General features: G+C 32.1%; 1 protein-coding gene across 1 annotated transcript in view; it reads left to right on the top strand.

Moving 5' to 3' along the window:
* The window catches only part of Dpp10 (dipeptidyl peptidase like 10), a 623,123-nt gene that overhangs the window by 148,709 nt on the left and 449,049 nt on the right, over positions 1 to 25,365 (top strand). The window contains exon 3 of the mRNA XM_027954025.2: positions 15,347 to 15,442. Coding sequence (XP_027809826.2) covers positions 15,347 to 15,442 — 96 coding nt within the window. The remainder of the gene's footprint in view (positions 1 to 15,346; positions 15,443 to 25,365) is intronic.

Below are 25,365 nucleotides of genomic sequence, written 5' to 3'. Positions count from 1 at the left end.
TCTATCTTGTATTCTGCTATTTTGCAGGATACAATTTCTATTTTTATTAATATTTTTTTCCATATATTTTTCTCCTGGTTTGCTTTAGCTCTGTGAGCATATCTAATACAACTTATTGGAAATGTTTGTCTAATAAGTAAAACATATTACCTCTTACTGGAAGTTATTTGTTAATTTCCTTTATGAAGAAACCATACTTTCTCATATCTTTTTACAATTTCAATTTCTAGTTAAAAATTATAAAACTATGTCAACTCCTCTCTCTCATTTGGCATTTTGTTATTTGCTCTAATTGACTGATTATTTAGTAGACTTCTCTGACCTACTTTTGCAAAGATACTCTTCTTTATCATGTGTGGTTTCTGAATTCTATTTTCCTTTAGTTTGTGTTAAGTTAAAGGTTTAGTTTTTTCTTTTTTTTTAATTTAAAAACTATTTTTGTTTGAAGAAGAAACAAAAACCAAAGGGAAATAAAAATAAAAGGACTAAAATAGCCTCTCACATTTTTTTTTTTTTCAAATTAGTTCTCTGTCTTTATTTTTTTTTCTCTCAGTAAAGTCATCCAGTAAAAAGTAAGGTACTTTGATAATTTACTGAGGACTGAAAATACTTTGGAGCATTGGAATTCTATTGACCACTATTTGTAAGATTAGAAATTAGAAATTTCTGAAGTTTTATAAGTAAATTATTTATTAATTCATTTTAAATGACAATGGTAAAGCTATTACAATGTAAATATGCATAACCTGTTAACAGTAGCTATCTTTTCTTTTTCATTATTTATTTATTTACTTACTTGTTTTTATTGGTTCTTCATAGTTATACATGACAGTGGAATCTACTTTGACATAATTACTCAAGCATGGACTATTTCTTATTCCAATTAGGAACCCATTCTTATTGATGTACATGATGGTGAGATTCACTATGTATTTATATATATGCAAAGAAAATTATGTCAGACTCATTTCATTGTCTTTTCTTTTCCCATCCCCTTCCCTTTCCTTCATTCCCCTTTTTCTAATCTACTGATATTTCATTCTTCCCCTCCCCCATCTATTGTAGGTTAAGTTTCACATATCAGAGAAAACATTCTCCCTTTTGGCTTATCTTTCCTAAGACAACAAATAAGATAGAAAAGACTCATTGTTTTAGATTTTTAAAAAAATTTTTTGCAAATCTTTTAAATATCTGGCTCAATAACATATATAAGTATTCTCATAATACTCCTCTACTTATGCATTTGTAACAGGTGATTTTGGTTGAAGTATTTGAAATAATTCTGGCCTCATAAACATTTGTAATTAAAAATGTAAGACATTTCAATAGCTATTTCAGATAATTGTTGATGTTCTTTTCTTATACTTTTTGAAAATTAGAATAATGGTGGATTCTTGAAAGTCATTTTCAGTGGGGAATCTGAGTAAAATTTCAGTGTTTTGCTACAGTAAATCCATTGGCCCATCTTCAACTTTAAAAGGCTTTTTCACCCATACATCATTCTTTAACATCATCAACTGGTCATTTGGAAGACATGGGTTCACTGAGTTTCATAGATCTCCCAGTATATTGGTTGAGTTTATTACTCAATTTATATGATTAATATCAATGATTCCACAAGAACAATAGAAGCATTGGGAAGCAGTCAAATTTGTGGTGGAGAAAAAAATGTTTTCCAAAATTCAATTTTGGCATTGAAAGCTTAAATTTTATCATTTTAATGAGTGTAGTCAGTTGTGAGATTTTGCAAGTGAAGAAGCACGTCTATGAAAAACTTAAATCTAAATAATTTTTAACTTATTTCTTTCATTTAAAATGGTATTCCACAGGGTGGAGGAAGCAGTGACTTGAAGTTATACCTCATGCAGTGGCCCACATGCTTTTCCATGAGACAACCACTGTGTTTAAGATGCAGTGGAATTTGTTTTTGTTTTTGTTTTTCACCATATAGATATTGAGGAGATCTCATGAGTTGAAATTTAACACAGTAAACAATTTTTTTTTTTTTTTTTTTTTTTTGCTTAAGGGAATGCTTAACTTAGTCTGGGTTTTTTGTAGTTGTTGTTAAAATTGAGGGTAAATTGTGGTAAAGAACATCAAGACAATAGTAATTGTTTTATGTCACGCTGTTGAATTATGATAGGGTGCTTAGATTTTTATCCACCATTAATTGTGCCCTAGAAGTGAACATTTCAGTCTACAAGGAAGGGACATAATATCTTGATATTATTATCAATGTAGTTTTGACTTCTAGGAATCCTGTGTTCCAGAAGGCCACACACCACTCACTGAAAACCTCTACCATAGGGTAGTAAGTGTGTAGGAGGAAATTTGTTTATAGTAATGTGATAGAAACACATAATATAACTAAAGAAAGACTTTAAATATGACCCTGGAAGAGCTCAAAGGCCTAAAATAAAACCGTAACTGTTTCTAGTGAAAAGAAGGAATTTCTTGGTGTGTTTTTGTTGTGTGCATGTGTGTATGTATGTCAGAATATGCCATTTCCCTTTAAAGCTCAGAATGAGAAAAGTCTTTTTGCAAGTACATTTCTCATATTTAGATGTTTTTATTCAAATTCAGGAGATGCTAATTCGAAAAGGTCTCCAAAAGAGGTTTGAGAATGATTAGCATTTTGAATAATTGACTAATTTGACTAATTAAACCTATGAGTAAATCCTAAGGCTCTTGACTTATTTATTCAAGGGATGTTAAGTTTGAGGTAGAATTTAATAATGGTGCTTCAGAACCTAAAATACATTTCTTAGTTAATGAGGATTTTGAGTCTTTGCTCAAAATCAGAAGGAAAAGTAATTCAAAATATGACAAAAAATAGAGGATCTTAGAAATTCAAGTTGCTTTGTGAGTCATCACTTGTGCTCATATGTGAATGTTGTGTTTATGTACGTGTGTATATGTAGTGCTTCCAGTAAAATCCTGTGCACACAAATCATACACACCAATAGCAGCACTATTCTAGTTGGAGTGTTTCTGAGCCCCTGGTCCCATTCTTTCCCCCACCCTTTCTTTACTGACTAATGAGTCCTTAGAACACAGTTGGCTGTAGTGAGATTTTGCCAAACTCTCTTTCAAATGAGGAAACTGAGGTTTTAATCAATGGAATGATCTCCTCAAGGACACATGTGCTAGTGAAGGCAGAATTTATCGAATTTATCGTGTGTCTGACTTCTGAACTCTGAAATATGTTAATGCAGAATTATTGTTTATCCCTGTTTGAGAATAGAGAGAGGGAGACTCTACTCCTAACTTTGTGCTGGGAACCCAGAGAAGATGAGTGGATTTAGGACGTAAAGTTCTTTCAATCCTTACTTCATTCTTCTATGTTCAATGTGAATTGGGGGAAAAGAAAGAAAGAGGAAGATAAACTAAAATGTAATACCTTATCCCCCAGCTGTGCTCTGCTTTCTAGTCAGGATAGACTCATCTGGGTCTTAATTGAGAAACTTAACACACAACTGAATTTTTAGAATTTAAAAGTTTAAATATGTCTGAAATATATATGCAACTCATGTGTTGGAATCAAAGAAGGAAGCAACATTCATTCAAAGATATTCTGATATATAAAATGAATCCTTTAGAGGAGTATTTATTATCAGACTTTAAGAGTTATAGGGTTAATAAAAGATAATATTTTTTTTTTCAATTTTGTCTTTTTTCATTGTTTTGTTTTAGTAGCAGAGCACTTAACATCTGAGCCACATCCTCAGTCCTTTTCAGTTTTTTTTTTTTTTTTTTTTGAGACAAGGTTTTACTAAGTTGCTTAGGGCCTCCCTAAATTGCTGAGGCTGACTTTGAACTTGCAATCCTCTGGCTTCAGCCTAGCATACTATTGGGATTACAGGTGTATGATTATAGTTGGCTCACTTTATCCTGTTTGTTTGTGTATTTATTTTTCAAGAAACAACTATTAGGTTAACATATTGAAAACAGTTAAAAGTCAAAAAGAAAAAAAGATATAAAAGGAAAAATCCTGACATGCCAAAAAGAACCAAGGTATTTTCCTGGGATCATAAGCAGGTGTTTTTCCTTTTTTAGCTTTTGTTTGAAAGAAGACTTTGGGTTCAATATACTAAGTGATAAAGTACATAAGAGCTCAAAGGCCTAAAATAAAACCATAATGTTTTCCAGTCCAGTGAAAAGAAGGTAATGTTGGTGTGTTTTCTTCCTTAACTGATTTATAGGTTGGTATTTGTGTGATTCATATTTTTGGCCACTTCAAAATTGACATAGTCAAATGCCTCTCTTTCATAAAGAGACTTCTGGGTGAATTTCACATGTTGCTCTATTTTTAATTGTGTTTTAAGAAGCAATTCAATATTGAACTCTGGTGACGATAAATCTGAGAACAGAAGTATTTTGACTGAATATGAAAGAGACGAATATTCCAAAATAATGAGCAACATATTTTGTCTGGTTCTATAATTGAGAAATTAAAAGGTTCTTTATATTGTCACATGTATTTTCAGTTTTAATAACAATATGATAATGGCTGACATTAAATGAGATGATTCTTTGCTCAATGCTCTCCATTATGCTTGTATTTATTTAAAAAATTCCATGAAAATCTATGCACCTTTTACCAGGAAATATCTTCCAATTCTTTTTTTTTCCTATTTTGATATATTTATTTCTATTGTTTTATTTATTTATTTTATTGGTTCTTCTATATATGACAGTAGAATCCATTTTGATAAAATTATACAAGCATGGAATATATCTCATTTTAATTAAAACCCCTTTCTTGTAGGTGGGCAGCATGCTGGATTCACGTAGGTACTTTTGTATGTGTACATAGGAAAATTATGTTAGATTCATTCTACTGTCTTTCCTAATTATATTTCCTAATTGTATTTTCCTTTCCCTTCCTTTCGTTCCTGAAATTTGTCCAATTTCCTCAACTTTTTTTCTTCCTCTCGCCCACTTTATTGTGGTTTAGCTTCCTCATATCAGCAAAAACATTTGACCCTCCCTTGCTTTTTGGGCATTGACTTATTTCACTTAGCATCATAGTCTCCAGATCCATTAATTTACTGGCAAACGTCATAAAGTTTTCCTTCTTTACAGCTGAGTAATATCCCATTGTGCATATATACCACAATTTCTTTATCCATTCATGTGTTGCTGGGCATCTAGGTTGGTTCCATAGCTTAGCTATTAAATTGTGCTACTATAAATATTGATGTAAATTTAAATCAAGAACCATACAATTTCTTAACTAGGAAAGACTAAATCTTTGTACATTTTCGAGGTGATAAATTAGGCAACATTAAAAAGAACTCATGATTATATAATGATCTCAAATTACATAAGTTTTGACAATGTTCAATCTGCTATATAGTGATCCTAGTGAAAGAAACTAATAAAATAACAATGAATAAGATGACAATTGGCATTGTGTATGTCACCTACTAAAATAACTTTAAGTTCTGTTGATTGACTCGATGATATGTAAGCACCAAATATTGTATAAAATCTGGAATTTAACCTTGATGGCCATGATTTTCCCTATGCATTTTCAAGGAGTTATATAAAGAAAATTGAAGGCAGTGTTACTTTTCAAGGCACTATTTGATACCATTTAAAATGGAAATACACTAAGGACTAGCTTTTTTCTGATGCTAACCATGGAAAATTAAAACAGTCCTAAAGAATAAATGAAAATTTAAGCACAGCAGAGGGAAATGGAGCTCAGGGCTAACTGGGAGTCCAGTAAAAGGAGAATCACATGAGCAGGAGGGGAAATGGCTTTTTTCTTCTTCTGGGAAATTCTGAATAACCTGATTAGATGTTGCCTTTTATTACTGTTTTAACAGGAAATTATTTCAAATAGGATTTAAATTAAAGGGAATATTTCTGAACCTCTGATATCAAGAATAAACTAGATAAAAAGTAGCACAATTATTTTCAATAAAGAGGAAGCAAGAACTGAAAGTTATAAATTAGTTTTTCTTCAGTTCAATATTGAAGAATGTACTTTTTTCTTCTAAGATTATGCAGCCAACTTATTTCAAAAGGCCATTTAAAAGCAAGATTGGATTTTTGGAAGAAAGCACAGAAATACCAATAATAGTCTATGATCTTAAATGATAGACTGAAGCAGAGAAAAGACATGGAGTGAATTATTCAATTTTAGCTCTGTTACTGCATTCACATTGGGGAAGCTGAATGGTGTAGCCAAGTGTCTATACCCTGTAACTGTTTCACAAATCATGATGCATTTTCCAGTTCTCTAAATACTCGTAATTATTGGTATAACTGTACTTGTAATTTTTTGTGTTCTATTTATAATCATAATATAGGGCCTTACAACAATCATTTACCCTTTTTAATAGCAACTATTAACATACATTCAGCTTTCAGAATTTCATGCATACATATACTCTCTCATATACACACATGCACACACATATACACATACATATCAGAGATATCATATTAGGTACAAAATAACTAGAGAAATAATTTATTAACAAATACTTTTCTAAGAAAAGTGATATCTATGATAGGTGAATATTAAATTTTGGCAATATTTTCTTGTTATTAGAGACTAAAGGTTGATTGTAGAATTTCTTTCTCTAAAGATTAGTAGTAAAAGCACTTTTTGTGGCCCTAAGTGATTCACAACCTAATGTCGATTTCTTTCTGGGCTACCTCTTCAGCATTCAGTGTGAGCGATTGGGAATAATGAGTGGTATTTAGGATTTTCTGTTTGCTATACAAGTCTTCACAGTTGAAATGAAGATAAAATTATTAAAATGTATCAAATAGTAAGGTTTTTTTTTCCCAAGTAACTTCTCCTGGGTCTGATACTAACATAAAGTAAGTTCCTGAGCAATTAGGTTGCATTGTAGGTTACAAATGTTTGCTGATGAGTTGTAATGAGCAATGCTCCTGAAGCCAGCTCTGAATGCATCAAGAAGCAGTGGATGGAAGGTGAATTTGGAATTTCAGGCTGGATTATTAGAGACAATTTTCTTAAAAAAAAAAAAGAAGCAATTGGAAATTTCTACATTTTAGTGAATGCTTGGACACCCCTCTATTTATGGAAAAAAAGAGAAGGATTATGGTAATGATACCATCATGGACAGGTGGAGGCAGAATGAATGGGATGCTAGTAATATCTTAAGAGATGTACACGAGGAAGTTGAATCCTCAACTGGGAGTTGAGTTCTTGGGGCTGAAAGGCAATGAGAGTCTCCTTGAAGCATTTACTGTACCCTAATAGAGTAAATCTAAAGTCAGAACCAGGCAGGTTCCAATTTTAGCTCTGTGACATATTAAGTAAACCTGCAGTTCTATCAACGTTGCTCGACTTGTTTATTGTGAAATGAGGATATGAATACCCAGTAGGGTTTGGAGGGACTTTGAAAATAGAGGATTGACACAAAGGATGAACCTCCCCAAAGAGTATGATGAGACTTGGTGGAATCTTGTCCAGCAAGGAGATGGGGAAGAGAAGCCACTTTAGGAGGCTATCAAATGAGAAGCTCAATTATTTGTTATATATATAAAACAAATAATATATATAATAATATATATACACAAATTTTATATATATATATATATGTATATATATATATATATATATATATATATATACATATATATATATATATATAACAAATAATACACACACACACACACATACATAAGCAAGATGTCTTCAGTCTATGACCAAAATGTTCAAAAGAGTCAAGCATATATTGCCTAGTGGCTAAGGAAAAGTTAAAGAAATGAACAAAAAAGTCACAAAGGAGAGAAAAACATTAAAATAAAGTATATGTTTTACTTTTTTAATAGCAAAATCAAAGAAATCTATCCTTAAATTTCATTCCTCTTTCCTTTGGATTATTGTTTAAAGGGCAGATTTAATTAAATTAATTTGAATTAGTTGATCATTTTATTTTTTATATTTTGTTAGTATATTATAGTTACATATATAATAATGTGGTACATTTTGACACTCATAAATGCAATTTATGCATTCCTCAATGCATATTCATAAATGCATATAACATAATTATCTCTATTTAAATCCCAGCACTTCCCCTTTTATTCCTCCTAAGACCATTTTTCTCTGTTTCTTGTCTTCCTTCTATTTATTTATTTTTAAATTGGTGATTATAGTTGTACATAAAAGTTGGATTCTCTGTGGTAGAGTCCTATGTGCACAATTTATTCAATTTCATTCTGTAGGTCCTCCCCTCTACCATTCTTTTTCTCTCCCTCTCAATTCCCTTCCTCTTTTCCATTATTCTTCCTTCTATTTTCATGAGATCCCCTTTGTATTCCTTATTTCTCTCTTGCTTCTGCCTATGAGAAAAAAACATTTGACCCTTGACTTTCTCAGTCTGGCTAATTTCACTTAGCATAATGTTCTCCAAGTCCATCCATTTACCAGCACATGACATAATTTCATTCCTACATATAGCTGAGTAAATCTCCATTGTGTATATAGACCACATTTTCTTTATCCATTGTCCGCTGACAGGCACACGATAACTTGGTTATTGTGGATTGTGCTGACATAATCACTGATATGCCTATCCCACTATACTATGCCGATTTTAGTTCTTTTGGATAAATACCAGGGAATAGTATTGTTGGGTCATATAGTGGTTCCATTCCTAATTTTTTGAGGACTTTCCATACTGCTTTCAAAAGTGAGTGTAACAATTTGCAGTCACACCAGTATGAAGTACCTTTGTCCCTACATCCTAGCAACAATTGTATCAGTTTTATACTTGATGACTGCCATTCTAACTGGAGTTAGAGAAATCTCAGGGAAGTATTGATTTGCATTTCTATAATTGCTAATTATGTTAAACATTTTTCCTATATTTATTGACCACTTGTGATTCTTCTTTAGAAATGTATATTTAGATCATTTGCTTACTTATTGGTTGGGTTATTTGTGTTTATGGTGTTAAGTTTGTGAGTTCTGTATATATTCTGGATATTACTCCCCTCTCTGAAGAGCGGCTGGCAAAGATTTTTCCTACTCTTTAGACTCACTCTCTCTTCATCTTTTATTTCCTTTTCTGTGTAGGAGCTTTTTAATTGAGGTCATCCCATTTGTCGATTTTTGGTTTTGATTTAAAAATAAGTTCCAGAGGAAGTTTGAGTTCAAAGAGAAATTATTATTAAAATTGTTAAACTCTTCTATATCTTTGAAAATCCAAAGATATTTAATAAAAATATAAAAATGTTAGGTCATCATTGTAATACAAAATGGAAAAACAGTGTAGTATGTGATTTCATTCATTAATATAATTTAAACATTTAAGTAAAATAGAGTATATTAAGTTAACAGTATAAAATTATAATTCATTTTGATCAATTAAATTTTGTCAGACATTTTGAGAGGCTGGAAATGAGAAAACTTATTTATGAAAATTTTATGTCAGTGCATTACTGTAGAAAACTACTTGCATATAAAGAGCTCATAAGTATGTTTGATGGCATAGTGATACTTTCTGTTGTTTGGTGCTGAGTTTGGAACACAGGGCCTTGGGCATGCTAAGCAGATGCTCTACTATGGATCTATATCACCATCCCAGTGATGATTTCTAGTAAAATTTCTAGGTGGCATAGAAATACAATAAATTACTTTAGCAAGATAAATATTGATATCACAACAGAAGAAAAATGTGGGAGTGTCACGGTCACTGTTATCATTCAATATTGTGTTGACATTGAAGCTAATAAAACATTTCACTAAAATCAAACAAATGTTCTTCACCAAATAGAGTCAGAGCAATTGGAGTATCCACATGCAAATATCCTCATAGTAAACTCAATGCCATATACATGTATAAGAAATAACTCAAGGTGGAGCAGAGACTTATATGTAAATTATAGAACTACATTCTTTCTAGAAAAAAATATGTCAAAAAATCTTCAAACTCTAGGATTAAGTAGGATGGTGGTACATGCCTGTCTTCCTAGGGACTCAGGGGGCTGAGGCAGGAGAATTGCCAGTTTGAGGCCAGCCTATCTCAAAATAAAAAATAAAAAGGCCTGGGATGTGGCCCAATGGTTTAGAGCTCCTGACTTCAATCTCTGGTATAAAGAAGAAGAAGAAGAAGGAGGAGGAGGAGGAGGAGGAGGAGGGAGGAGGAGGAGGAGGAGGAGGAGGAGGAGGAGGAGGAGGAGGAGGAGGAGGAGGAAGAGGAGGAGGAGGAGGAGAAAGATCTAGGATTAGGAGAAACATTAAAAGAAACGACAGAAAAAGCAGGGTTCATTAGAGGGAAACTTAGGCTGGGGATGTTACGATGTGTGAGGCAACATCATGTGTGAGACCCTGAGTTCAATCTCAGAGTGACAGAAAGAAAACAAAATGAAACATACAATGGGAAATTGATAAACTGGACCTTAGCAATATTAGGGACTTTTTCTCTGAATGTCTTTTTCAAGATGATGAAAAGACATATTATAGAATGAGAAAAAAATCTGAAATTTGTATATTTGATGAATATCTGTATCTGAAATAAACAAAGAACTCTCCAAAATCAGCAGTTAAACAAGCATACCAATGAAAGAATCTCATTAGAAAATGGACAAATAACATAATCAGGCACCTCACTGAAGAGCATATGCAGGTCAAAATTAAACACATTAAAAGATATTCAACATCATTAAGTATTACAGAAATGTAAACTAAAATCATAATGGGATATTATTATTTAGCTACATCCATATCAGAATAGCTAAAAATTTAAAAATTACACTTAAATTCTGACAGTTGCAGCTGGATCATTTACAGATTGCTGGTAAGAATATAAAATGTTATAACAATTCTAGAAAAGCATTTAGAATTTTTAAAATATAGTTACATAGGTGTTTACCAATTGATCTAGCAATTTTGTGCTTGGGCATTTATCACAGCACAAAAGAAAAAATATGTTTATACAAGATCTTGTAAAAATATGCATAGAAGTTTTATCCATAATTATTCAGAACTAGAAAGAATGACAACTGCTGTTAAGTGAATGAATTCTTAAATAAACTGTACTATATTTATACCCAGGAATATTACTCAGGAATGAAAAAGGTATAGATTATTGATGCACTCAACAACTGGAATGGCTCTCAAGATAATTTTGTTCAGTGAAAAAGGTTGATCTCCAAAAGTTATGTCCTATGCAGTTCTAATTATTCAGTATTGTTGAAATGACCAAATTGTAGAGTTTTGAAAAGACCATGGTTGGCAAGTATTGAATAATACTGTAGCATAGGAGATCCTTTTGATGGAACTTATTCTAGTCATCATTTTTGTCGCTATTACCAAAAGGCTTGACAAGAACAATTTTGGAGGAGAAAAGGTTTAGTTTGTGCTCAGGTTTACAGAGGGCTCATTCTATAGAGAGCTGATTCTGCTTGTCTGGGTAAGATGAGGCAGAGCACCATAGTGGAAGGATGTAAAGAAGAAAAGAAATTCCGATCATGAAAATAAAAAAAAGTAGAGAAAGATCTTCTCCCATGGGACAAATGACATAGCCCATAGTCACAGCCCCAGTGGCTGCCTTCTCCAGCCACATCCTACTTGCCTATAGTTACCATCCACTTAACCATCCATTCAAGTAGATTAATCCACTGACTATATCAAGGCTCTCTAACCCAATCATTTTACCTGTAAACTTTTTTGCATTGACTTACACATGAGCTTTTGGGGGACACCTCATATCTAAACCATAACAGAACTGTACTTTATCTTGACTGGTATTAGTCATATGATCAGTTGCAAAGAATTAAACACAGTTGCACACAAACACATGAATACATGTAAAACTGATGAGACTGATAAGGTTGATGTCAGTCTCTTTATTTGTCACTAAGGAAACTGAAAAGTAACCAGAATCTCATTGTAATTTTTTTTTTTTACAATTGTATGCAAATCTACAATTTCCTGAAAATAGAAATACAAAATATTCCTTAAATGTTTGAAAAGAATGAAAAGAAAACTATTTTAAGATAATATAATTGAATGCAATTATAGTATAGCATAGAAAAAATAAGAAATGTAAAAATTCAAAATTTTAAGAAAATATGCTGTGGTGTATAATATAGCCACCAAATGAGAAATGTTCTATTCACAACAGTTACAAATTATTAGGACTAAATCCAATATGAAAGGTTAAGAAAATAAATGAGAAATCAAAGGTAAAATGTTGTCTATGTACATAAAATGTAAGTTTAAACTGTGATATATTTTCTTTTTCCTATTTTCTGTGTATTTATAGTATTCTTTTAATAAGATTCCCATTTGGGTGAGTTGTGGTCTGTGTTCGAAGTTCACATATGAGAAGAAATATTTCAGAGTGGCCAAAAAGTAATTTGAAATTGACAATAAGATTATTTGGTGTGGGGCACTCACCTTAGAGGTTGGAGATATATATTCATCTATCTATCTATCCATATCCTCCTGAGAGATATGATAAACAATGTTATGTAGAATTCAGTAGAAAGAGGTGAAATAACATTGCAAAAGAACATATGCTTGGGAGTAAAATTTTCAATATAGTAAGTAAGGATAATTTATTTAATCAGTTACATTGCATATTCTCTCTACTGAACCTATATAAGTTTATTGAATCAAGGGAAAAAAATTCTATATCAAATAGTCATGGTGAAGTGTAATTCCTTTAAGAATGGAAAAGAATTAGGTTAGACAAAATGATGGTGCAGTTCTATAATTTTGGAATACTTCAAATTGTGAAACTTACTTACATCCAATCTGATCTTAAGAGATCTCATAAATTTATGTTAGAAACAGACTTATATTTGAAATTCCAACAAAACCAGTTCACATGATTAAACCTCCAAACTCCTATTATCTAAAATGAATTCTAGAATCAAGTGTTCTTTGGACTGTCAAGCACTTATGCTTTTACTAAAGTGTCCCCCTTCCCTTTCTCATAAATCTTTGACACCTGTCAAACCAGGTTCTTTTATTTTTTTTTATTTTTAGTAGACTGTAAATTTAGTAAAGAAAATTTCTATATACCACCACCCATAGTCCCACACATGCACAGATTTTTCCTTATCAATAACCTCTCTGAGGTGGTATGTTGGCTGTGTTGATGAACCTACATTGAAACATAAGAATTTGCTTTAGGGTTCACTTATGATGCACATTCTATAGATTTGGCCAATGATGTGTATCCACCACTCTAGTGTCATGTAGAATACTTTCACTGTTCTACATACAGTTCCTGTTCTGTGCCCATTCAGCTCTCCCTTCCCTAAAGTCTCTGGAAACTGCTTATATTTTTACTATCTCTACGGTTTTCCTTTTTTGCAGACTGCTGTATGGTTGGAATTATGTAGTATGTAACTTTTATAAGTTGGCTTCTTATGTTTAATAATATGCATTTAAGTTTCTTCCATGGCTTGCTTAACTCATCTTTTAAGCACTGAAAAATAATTTCATCATTTCCACAGTGTATTTATCAATTCACTCACCAAAGGACATCACTGGTTGCTTCCAAATTTAACAATTACAAATAAAGTTGCTATAAACATCAGTGTGCAAGTTTTCAACTCCTTCGGGGCAAATTCCAAGAAGTATAATTTCTGGATCATATTGTAAGAATATGTTAAGTTTTTTAAGAAACTTACAAATTATCTTCCAAAGTGACCATACAATTTTGGTATTCTTATCAGCAATGATTGAGATTTGTTCACTTTATTTTTGAGTTAGGTCTTCTTTGATTCCTTTTGCATGATATTTCTTTTCCTCTCTCTGAACCCATTTAGCACTCTGCATCCTAATTTAACACCTATAAAATTCCTTGCTCTGTGAATATAAACTCCTCTGGCAAGGTCATTGATAAGTCTCCTGTTGTGATACTTGTGATACTTCATTTGTTAGCTTGAAATTTTTTGAATGAATTAAGAAAGTTCAAATTTTTCATCATATTATCAAGCATATGATATGTATGTCATTGGATAACATTTTTTTTGTTTTGCAAATTTGTGTCTCATGCTAAAGGTGAAATCAATTTATGTGCGTATATGTGTGTGTGTATCTATCTATCTATCTATATATATATAATAAACATTATATATTTCATGAGAAAGTGAGATTCAGTTATTTCTTGTCAGCTATTTTGTTGGATATATACATGCTTGATTCATATGAAAGAAATTGCATTTGAAATTATTGACTCTTTGCCCCAGATTTTCAGCTGAATAAAACAAAGCTGTTGTTGCAATAAGTGCTGAACTTTTTAAAAATAAAATCTAATGAGGTTAGTATATACTTTGACATTTTATTTTCAATCAGTGAAGGTCATAGCTGAAAGGTCACAAAGAAGAATTTGAACAGAAAATAAACAATGCTATTATTTTCCAAAGAAAATAAAATATTGCTGTCTATAGCCTTTTGTGTCTAAAAGGATGTTCAAATGTTTAATTTTGGTTCTCTAGATGTATTATCCTTTCATTTTCTATCTTTTCAAATGTAAAAAGAAAATACACCTAGCTTGTCTGTTAGGAACTAATATAAAATATATAGTTTTTGTTTATATTCTAACATGTTCCTATTTAAACTTTACATTTAATTCCTAAATCTACTTAGTACTTGTTGAGTGATAATTGTTTTGTTGAATTTGATATTTATTTATTTGCCGAACTTCCTTTTGATTTGGACAATTTTCTTTATTGTGTATGTTCAGGTTCCTCAACTCTTCTTTCTTTGGTTTTTACAGTAAAACTGAAAATTTACCATTAAAAAGAACATGGAAAAGTGGGTTTGGAAAGTGAGGGCCAGGGTTATGGTAAAATAGTGAAAAGTGTGTGTGTGTGTGTGTGTGTGTGTGTGTGTTTGGGGCTCAGGGATTGAACCATTGAACCCAGGGACATTTAAACACTGAGCCACATTCCAACATTTTTTTTTTCTTCATTTCTTATTCTGAGTCAGGTCTTTCTTAGGGCCTCACTAAGTTGCTAAGGCTAGCTTTGAACTTGTGATCCTCTTCAGCCTCCTGAGCCACTGGGATTACAGGCATGTCCCACCACACCCAGCTATAAAAAAGTGTGTTTTTTAACAGGATAAACAGAAATTATTAACTGTTTCCATTTACACCTAAGTATATAACATGGGATTCATATATTTGTGCCAGATCAAGACAATTTAATTTTAAAAATAATTTATTAAAATGTTCATGAAACAAAGTTCAAAAGCTATAAACCATGTCAAAATGGCCACTTTATGTTGATATCTAGGTAACAATTTTTGAAGAAATAATATTCCATATTTTATAACTTTTATTTTAAAAACTAACATGAGATAGGATCTAATCTAGCATGTGTTTTACTTTAGATGAACTCACAAATTCATCAGAAACCAGGCTGTCTTTAGAAGATCTGTTCAGGAAAGACTTTGTGCTTCACAATCCTGAGGCTCGATGGATCAATGGTATGTAGAGATTTTTTATATATTATATTGCTTTTAATCCTTTATAATTTAAATTAGATGTGATATTTGTAGGTGATATTTCAGTAGATGCTATTCTTTGAACTATAATTATATGTATCATTTAACAAGAAATCAGAATGTTGCCTCATATGAGATACAGTCAATTCCTAAAATAATGCATCAATACAACTATCTTCCAGACATTGTTAATTATGCAGTAGCTGTTGTTTTTTTTTTTCCCCTGGCCTGGCACAGAAACCATTTCAACTTTCCTTAAATTAATTTCTTAGATGAAAATTGAAATGGGAAACCACTGAGTAGCTCCCTGGATTCTGGTTTGTCATTATGGACGGTAATACAAGGAGCTATTGTTGAACTAATTATGAGAAATGTGTTGGTGAAAAGGAAGTCACAGGCTTTCATTTTTGTGAATATTCCAATTTCACTGATATTACTAATCATCAGGGTTGGATAGTTGTTAATATCTGCCCTTCACTTTATTTATAGGTAATGTACTTGCTTGTATCTAAAGCATAGATGTAATTATTTTTATAATACATAAAAAGCTTTGCCTTTTAATCTAATACATATTATCTCATTTATAAGTCCATTTCTTCTTCTCCAATATTCTAATTAAGCAAATTTATGCCTGCAAATTAGACTTTAATTTATGGAAGCTATAAAAAGAATGCAATTTAATTCATAAGGGCAAGGACCAAATTATACTTGTTTACCTGGCACTGGTATAGATCGGGGAGATCCACAGGCATTAAAGATTTATTTTTTTAAAATAAAACAGATGAATATTTTAAATTGAAACCCACTATCATTTTTCCCCAAATTCAAATTTCTGTTGAAGTTTGTTACAAGGTAACTATGTATCATGGTGGCAGTATTACAGATATAGAACATAATCCAGCATTTTTCTTAATAATAATATTATTACCAAATATGGCCCTCCCACAGAAATTTCAGAAGTCATCTCACAATGTGTGGTTGTAATTATGTGAATCATCAATTCACTTACTAGTTAATATTTTCTCTTAATGGAGACGATGAAAAAGGAAGTTGTCAGAATTTTCAAGAATACTGGTAGTTGTAGGCTGGTGTTGGGTTGCTCTGCATGATGAATATCAGTGCTGCTTTTTTTATCTGGTCTATTTCTTTAAAAAAAAAAAGAATACTGGTAGTGTTGTGTTATGTTTGAAATGCTGAATAATTTCCTATTTGATTGAAAATGACTTTGGACAAATTACAGAAATCTGTGCAGTCTTTGGCTTAGGAAAGTAACAAAGGAATCTTGACCCCCATCTCCTTCTCAGGTTAGCTTGGACTACTTAAAGATGCAGTTACTCCTGTGTGAAACTGACACTTTTATATTGAAGTTCCTAAGGAATGAACAGATATTCAAGCAGTGAAGTGCATGCTAAATTAAACCACATTTTAATATCTAGGACACAGTTTCTACTTTTATACTTCATAAGATATCAGAATGATGTATTTGGACTTAATCATTTTAATCACTTTTTTAGTAATTTCTTTACCAAGCATTGGTAACCTTGATCTTGAGAAGGCAGACTTGAGCAAAGCTGCAGTGTTACTGGAACATTTTAAGTAATACATAAGACACAAAAAATTGATATAAAACAACCTTCAAACAGAATCTGTATTAAACAGAATGTTGGCTCTGAGAGCAAGGCAGTCTTTATAAATACCACCAAAGGAATTGGTTTAGTGTCTGTAGATTGTGTGCACTGGGTTGCTTTTGTCATAGTGGAATGGATTTGTGTACTTACCTAATTCACCCTCCTTTCTGGTGTCACTAGATAGTTATCCTGTTTACATAGCCCATATAGCTGGAAAATACAGTGGCAACCATATGAACAGTATGCATAACATCGGCCTCCTTATCAGAGATTATATCTAAATGGAAAGCATGAGCCCCTCCTCTTTATTCTAAGGAGAAGTCTCACCAGGTTTTCTTAATGCATATGTCACTTGGAGGCTTTCAAGCTAAGCTGATTTAGAAGCTTCACTTAATTCTTGGAGGTCATCATAGGAACACTTAATGCATTGCTGGTCAAGGGTAAGCAGGGAGTCCGGACAGCCCTGAGATGTGTAGGTTGTGGAGAAGCGTCGTCATTCATTATGCAGGTTCTCCAACAATATATTTGAGAATGTCATTGCAGCCTTGGATGGATGCTTGTGTTCATGGTTAACTTAACAACTGCCTTGTCCCAGATCTGTTCATATCCTTGAAATCTCCATTTTTATAGCATCTTTTTCCTAGTCATGTCACCTTGAAACCTAGAAATCCATCTTCTTTAAAATTATTCATTTCTCCACATATATGTGATGAAAAATTGATCATCAAAGAGGGTTCTAATGTTGAGTGCTTCTATGTTAAGCTCCATGATAGATGCTTTAAATATATATTTCATACCATAGCTTATAACACTGAAATTAACCCCAGAAAACTGATTCTTAATCAAGAAACTTATCCAGACCCATTCAATAAGAGGCAGAGCCTGCTTTAATCATTATGTGTAAGTATGAAACTTACCCTTTCATTGTCTCTCTCCGCTGATATGCCTTTGTCAAATTTAGCATATTAATTTTATCCCTGTCATGATGAATATTACAGTGGTAATTTTTCTCCTCAGGTACATCCACACAGACATAACTTAGGCAGTCACTAAAGATAAATGTTATAAGCATATTTACTGACATGTTCATGATATAACAAAGTAAAAATAGGGACTTCAACAGGCTGGGGTTAGAGCTCAGCGGTAGAGCGCTTGCCTCGCATATGTGGGTTCCATCCTCAGCACCACATAAAAATAAATAAAATAAACAAAGATATTGTGTCCATCTTTAAAAAGAAATAGTGACTTCAAACCTGTTAATTTTACCCGATATCACATTTTATTGTACAACAGTGACTGTCTTGATTATTTTTTTCTTATGTCTTATTCCTCTTTTCTTGATTTTGTTCAATAAATGTGTATGCTTCTATAATTTTTGTATAATTACTAACGAAGAAAAATTACTCTCCCCCTCTTTCTATGGGTCTCTAATTCCTACAGTAATCTCCTGTCAAATACAACTATGTAAGGCCCAGCTAATAACTGTTAAAATGCTCCTCAAAGACCGTCAGGAAGGACTATTTTACCAATTAAATAGAGGAAAGGGGTGTCAAGAATTCCTTTGTTTGAAATTTTGTATACAGACAGTTAACAGGATTACTGTTATACACTAACTTCTGTTATCCCTAAGTCAGAATTAAACAAAAATTTAGAGAAATTTTCAGATTTTGATCAAAAACAGACATAGTGACATTTAAAGATTTTAATATAATACATGAGCTTTCTTCTTTCCTATTAACTAATGCAGGTCAGATTGATAGCACTTATAGGGAATATGATATATCAGAATTCTTTCCTTTTTTTTTTTTTTGTTTTCATAATACTCATGACAAAGAACAAATCTGACTCCAAAGTTAGGATGATGATATTGGAAGGAGAAGCTATAAAGCAACTTTAGTAATTTCAGGATATTCATTTTGAGCTTTTATACCAAATGAATTGAGTGATATTGTCGTTTTAAATTTTGTCTTTAACTCTTTGTAATTAGCCACTTCCAAAATGACTCCCATGTAGTATAAACAATTTAAATGGGTTTTTTTTTTTATCTAAAATGGACTCTGGATTTTACATGAATCAGAATTGCAGTGGACAAACATACCACCATGTAATGAAGTTTCTATGGATGGCTAGTCTGTCGCTTGCTTACTCCATAAGTGGGACACTTAGTGAAATTGGTCTACTTGTCACATTTTTGTATTGTGCAGCAATGTCAAATTGCTACGAAGGTTTGTACAGCCTTCCTCTTGATTAAACTTATCCTGTCCTGGATCAGTACTTTACCAACTGGCTTTCAGTGTCGCTCGTCAGAGCTCTTGCTCTAAGAGACAGTAGGCAATGAGGAACTAGACTCAGGACACATTCACCTTGAGTTGCTAGTGCTCCATGAGTAGTTGAATTTCTTAAGGAGAAAACCTATTATATTTTGTTCATGTGTTCAGATGGGCCCACTTGATCTACAATCAAATGGTTCATTTGGGGGCCTTTTTCTCATGGTGCACATACTCTTTGCTCTGTACAGTTTGAGTTGTAAATGTGATATGAGTTGCTGCACACACATTTTATTTTTAATGGGAATCTGGAATGGGTGATAATGTATGAGGCTCTGGGTTTTATCTTGATATCATCAGATTCATGTTGGAGCCAATTAGAGAAATTTCCCACATGATATTCCAACAGAGATATTTAAACCTGTTATCTTTTAAATGATGTGTGACACTGTAATACACTGAAATAGAAAAGACATTAAATCAAGCTAGTCCAGGGTCTTCCAGCTACTTATTGAAGCTTTTTAAGGCTTGGTTTCTTCATTCAAAGTGTGGATAATAGCACTCTGGCTGGAAGCATAATGAAAAGAAAATGAGCAAAAACCTGTAAGAAACAAAGATGAAAAGGAAAAAAAAAAGGAAAAGGAAAGAAAATATATAAATAAAAGGCCTTGTAGATCTTTAAATGTAAGAGACCCATATAGCTGCTTTTGGACATGTTTAGACATCTGATGGTTCTTTATAAATGCCCCTGGCAGCCTCATTCTCATAAATAATATCCAGGATATTAAAGAGGAAGTGAAAATCCGCTGTCTTAGTGAGATTTCCATCTCTGTGATAAAAATATTTGAGAAAAAGAACTCAAAGGAGGAAGGATATATTTTGGCTAATGATGTCAGAGGTTTCAATCCATGGTTGGCTGACCCCATTGCTTGGTGCTTGAGGTGAGGCAAAACATCATGGCAGAAGGTCATGGTGGTAGGAATCTGCTTGGTTTCTAGCAAGCAGAAAGCAGATACATATATGTGTGTGTATGTGTACATGAACACACTATTTTATATAGAATATTATATAACATATAACATTTATTTATTTGTTTGTTTGTTTGTTTGTTTTGGAGACAGTACCCTTCCAAGGCATGCCTCCAGTGAATGACTTCCACCTAGGCTCTGCTGTTAGTAGTTTCCACCACTTTCCAACAGTTCAATTACAAATCCATCTATGGACCCTCCATTGATGAGATCAGAGCTCTTTTGATCCGATCATATCCCCCAAATCCCTATCACTGTGCATTGTTGCCCTGGAGACTAAGTCTTCAACACATTGACTGTTGGGAGACAATCCAGATCCAAACTGTAACAGTCACTGCTGTGAGTTTGACAAAAACCCATACATATTATTGTAGATAATATCAGCGACAACAACAACAACAACAAAAAAGAACTCATAATTGGGGGAATCAAACAGTTTAATCTATCCCCTTATTTGTTTGGCATTACTTTACAATGCTAGAATTTTGTACATCTACTTAATTCGACTGAATTGTAGAAGTTGTTGAACGTTGTTCTCCTCTTTTCAACATATACTTAGTTCTGGGTCAGATTATCTCATTTTTAATCACATTTGTACATTCTTTTTATAAATTTTTATTTTTATAATTATCAACCAAGTTGACATTTAAGTAAATTAGATTTAAACTTCTGAGTTTCTTGATGATAACATTCTAATTGCAATCTTATTTATAAAGACAGAATATTTGATATTAAATATTTAAACTTACATAAGTGGTTAAATAATTTTACATCTATTTAAAGGAATACTCGATACTAAGCATAAATGTTTCAAATAAAAACTAATGTCACTTGGTCAGAATGAAATGTCATCTTAAAATTGTATAATACAAAATTATATGTATTCAAAATTTCATCACATACTTGTACATACCTGTATGTGCCAAGTAAATACCAGAAATAAATATGCCAAAATATTAAATAATTTTCTGAATGACTTTAAGTTGTCGTTTTTATTTTTTGTCCACATTTTCTAAATTTTCTTCAAGTATGCTATCACCTTCCACCAGAGAAGCAGTGCAGAGAGATATGGAGGTTGGTTCTGATCCTGGGAAGATGAGAATGTTCTCAGCCCATCATTGAGCTGGCAGGCTTGAGAGTTGTGGACCTTAATAACAGCACTTTCATTCCCTGGTCTCCCAATTGGTTGACTTAGTATTCCTTGTAGTTCATTAGCATCATCTTTCTTCAAGTAATATAAATACATAAGAGGGCAATAGAAATTATGACATCCCTGGTTCCTGATTCATAGCTCAGAGAATTGAAAATTAGTTTAGAAATATAATGAATTGTTCTCAAGGCTGACCTTTCTTCTTAAAGTAATGTACACTGAAGTATCTCACCAACCAGAGAAGATAATTTCCTGATGAAAACTAAAGAAGCACCTATAAAAGCTTACACTTAAACATATTCACATCTCTCCAAAGAACCAAAATATGTTTTTTATATATTAATTTTAAAATTGTGCTTTTACTGAAATTTAAATTAAATTTCATTGATATCAAATTGTTTGAACTGAAGAATAAAATACAAATTTATATTACAAGAAATTAATTCTATGGAAATCTTCTATACTAACTGGAGATAATCAAACTATTTTTTGAAGTTCAAATCTAAATATTTTTCTTGAAGGTAATATTTTTAAGATTCCAGTTGGTCTTAAAATAACAATATTTATACTAAATACTAAGAGAGTAAGGAAAGATCTTACCCAAAAATCTAGTGTTAATATTTCAGAAAAAAAATCAATAAAAAATATCTGTTTTGGGGGATGGGGATGTGGCTCAAGCGGTAGTGCGCTTGCCTGGCATGCGTGCGGCCCAGGTTCGATCCTCAGCACCACATACAAACAAAGATGTTGTGTCTGCCGAAAACTAAAATATATATATAATATATATATATATATATATATATTATATATATATTATATATATATTATATATATATATTTAAAAATTCTCTCTCTTTCTCTCTCTTTCTCTCTCTCTCTCTTAAAAAAAATCTGTTTTGGGCTAGGGATCTAGCTCAGTTGGTAGAGTGTTTGCCTTGCATGTACAAAGCTCTGGGTTCAATCCCTAGCACCACAAAAATAAAATATAATAAAATAATCTGTCTATGGTTTTGAAATGTAACGATTAAAGCTTTTAAAGCTAAAAATAAGATTTAAATGTCATATTACCACATGCTTGTTAAAATAGAAAACTTTTATTGATATTTAAAAGAAATAAAAACAGTTGAGTAAATGGGATGTAACCCCTATGGCCATTCTCAGGGATCACAAACAAGTATTTATTGGGTTCCACCTCTATGCCCTGCACAGAGTTTTGTATATTCCGGGTAGAATTTATTAATATTAGGAAGATTTGAATAAAAAAAAAGATATTCATAGTTCTATGGTATTATGCTCAATGGTGTTGGGTCTTAGCTCTGTTAGCCTAGTGAGTTTGTCAACATAAATATAGATTAATGGATACATTGACACATCTATCTTTCCATCTATTCATTCAACATGTACTTATTAAGCATAGCAAAACACATTCTGTATAAAAATATGTAAGATTGAATAAACACAGTCATTTTGATCAAGGAGATTTGTAATATAAAGATTCCCTATCTTGTACCCTATTGTTTCTGATGTCTTGGACTTAATTAAGTGAAATTAGTAACCTGTGAACCGTGAACAAGGCAGGAAGTAGACATAACTGGAGATGTACAAGAAATATTCAATCCAATCTATGATGGTGTTTGATTCTTTTTCTCCCTCAGAATCCAAAACACACCTGCATATCCCACATCTCTTGCTCCACTGTGACGCAGGACACCATAGCACTTTTTAATTTTTGAGGTCCCCTTTATTCTTTCTTCCTCTCCTTTCCTTTACTACAGTCTTCAGTTACATAGATTAATACACATGAGTAATATATGCGTGTACACTGACACATTCAAAGCATGTAATTATGGTGCCTAGAAGCTGTTGAAACTAGATGGAAATAAGAGGCCTTAAACACTTAGGCAATAATTAATTGATAAATTTTTATAAACAGATCCTGGAATGAGAGATACCAATTTGAGTTAAGAACAGTTCAATAGTCTTTATGGAAAAGATAAATTTTAGTCTTGGTGAGGAGAGAAAATGACACCAGAGGATGAAAGAAACACTGAGGGGAAAAGAATAAGGCTGTGTATGACAGTCACAGGAATTGTCACAGTGTGTAAGGTTGGAGGAAAGAAAATTCTGTGTGTGTGTATAAAGTAATGGTGAATATAGTTGATGGTTCAGATTGGCATAAAATTATCTTACCAAAGTTGTTACGTTGCATGCCTTTTATAGGTTTACCCTTTCATTTGACTATAATTTGAACTTTAAAGAATTTGAAGTTGCCCAATTGCCTATTAACTATTTTATTATAAAATGAAAGTGGGAGGTACCAGTAACAGGAATCTTACTAATAATTTCAAAGTGTATCAAATTCACACCTATGTTTCTACTTTCCTAGGACATTTCTATTTGTTTTATTTATTTCATTTTTGTTTCTTTTTTAGGAAACATTGTTTGGGAGGGTCAACATTACTTTTGCTTTATAAATGAGAAAGCTGAGAACCCAGAGAGGTATTCTCTACTTCTTCCAGATTCAAACTCAATAATGAGCTCTGGAGAGAAGCAAGGTCTTCCTTGTTTGATCTTAAGTAGGACACACGGGAGTAGAGAAAAATGTCTAAAGTGAATTTATTATATTATCATGAAGCTAACATTGAATATTCCTTATAGCTCAATTTTAAAAATACCTATAAAGTTAAGGAAAAAATATTAAAGGAAAGAGAGATAAGGAAAGATATTCCTTATAATCATATTCAATGCTTCAATTCAACTGAAATATTTAGATGAGTTTGAGAAAACCTAATAATTTTTGTATTGACTGATTTGTTTTCAAAAAGAAAGGAGTCTTTGTAGCCTTACAAAAACTTATTTTCAGTGGCTAAGGATGTAGCTCAGTTGTCAAATACTTGCCTAGCATGTGCAAGACCCTGAATTCTATACCCAACATCACAAAACCAAACCAAAACTATCACAGGGCAGATTTCATATTAATATTTTAATTCAACTCACTTTGTTTGAGTCATGTTTTTATGCCTGTCTGTGCATTTCTTTCTGTAGGTCTAACTTCATCATGTTGATCACATAATCAATTTGAATGGCCATTAAAACCTTTCAATAAAATAAAGGCAAATATTTCAGCCTATTAGTTAATATTGGATAAATAAGTGCGAAGCAGAAGGTACCTTCCAAAAAAGTCATTAGCAGGAAAAATTATTAGAAAGAATGTTATTTATCATTAATAAAAGGCCAACTTATCTCAAGACAGGCATTTGTCAACAGAAACATTCACAATGGTTTGGTTCACAGTGGCACACACAGTATTGAAGCTAGCAGAGCTGATCTACTTCTTTTCTGTATAATTTACCAATTCTTTTTATTCTTGCTGAAAATAAAACACTATTATTTATAAAGTACTCTAGAAATGTAATGATAATGAAATTGCAATATATACCTTCATCAATTTGTTATTGATGCTATAATAGTAAAATCTTTGAGGTCATATAGTAGTAGTGATGCTCCATGCTTATATTTTTAACTTGTAATAGCTGGTGTCTGTAGTTCTCTAACTTAGGTAGATATATGATATTTTATAAATGAAGAACTAATATTTAAAGCAAATAGATGACTTGTTCGAATTTAAGTTCATATCTTTTGTGAACTTCAAGTCATAAGGAGCATGGGTGACTATGATCAAATGATCAAATGCAGGTTTAAGGAAAAAGATATTAAAGGAAAGATAAGTAACATGAAGAATGATTTTGAGATATTGCATTAAGCACATGTTATATAATTTAGGAAAATGAAAAATTTCTCTAATCATTTTATTCAAGAACTATGAATTAAA

This window comes from Marmota flaviventris, chromosome 11, assembly GCF_047511675.1.
Source record: "Marmota flaviventris isolate mMarFla1 chromosome 11, mMarFla1.hap1, whole genome shotgun sequence".
Lineage (NCBI taxonomy): Eukaryota > Metazoa > Chordata > Mammalia > Rodentia > Sciuridae > Marmota > Marmota flaviventris.
This window is presented reverse-complemented; position numbering and strand designations above follow the sequence as displayed.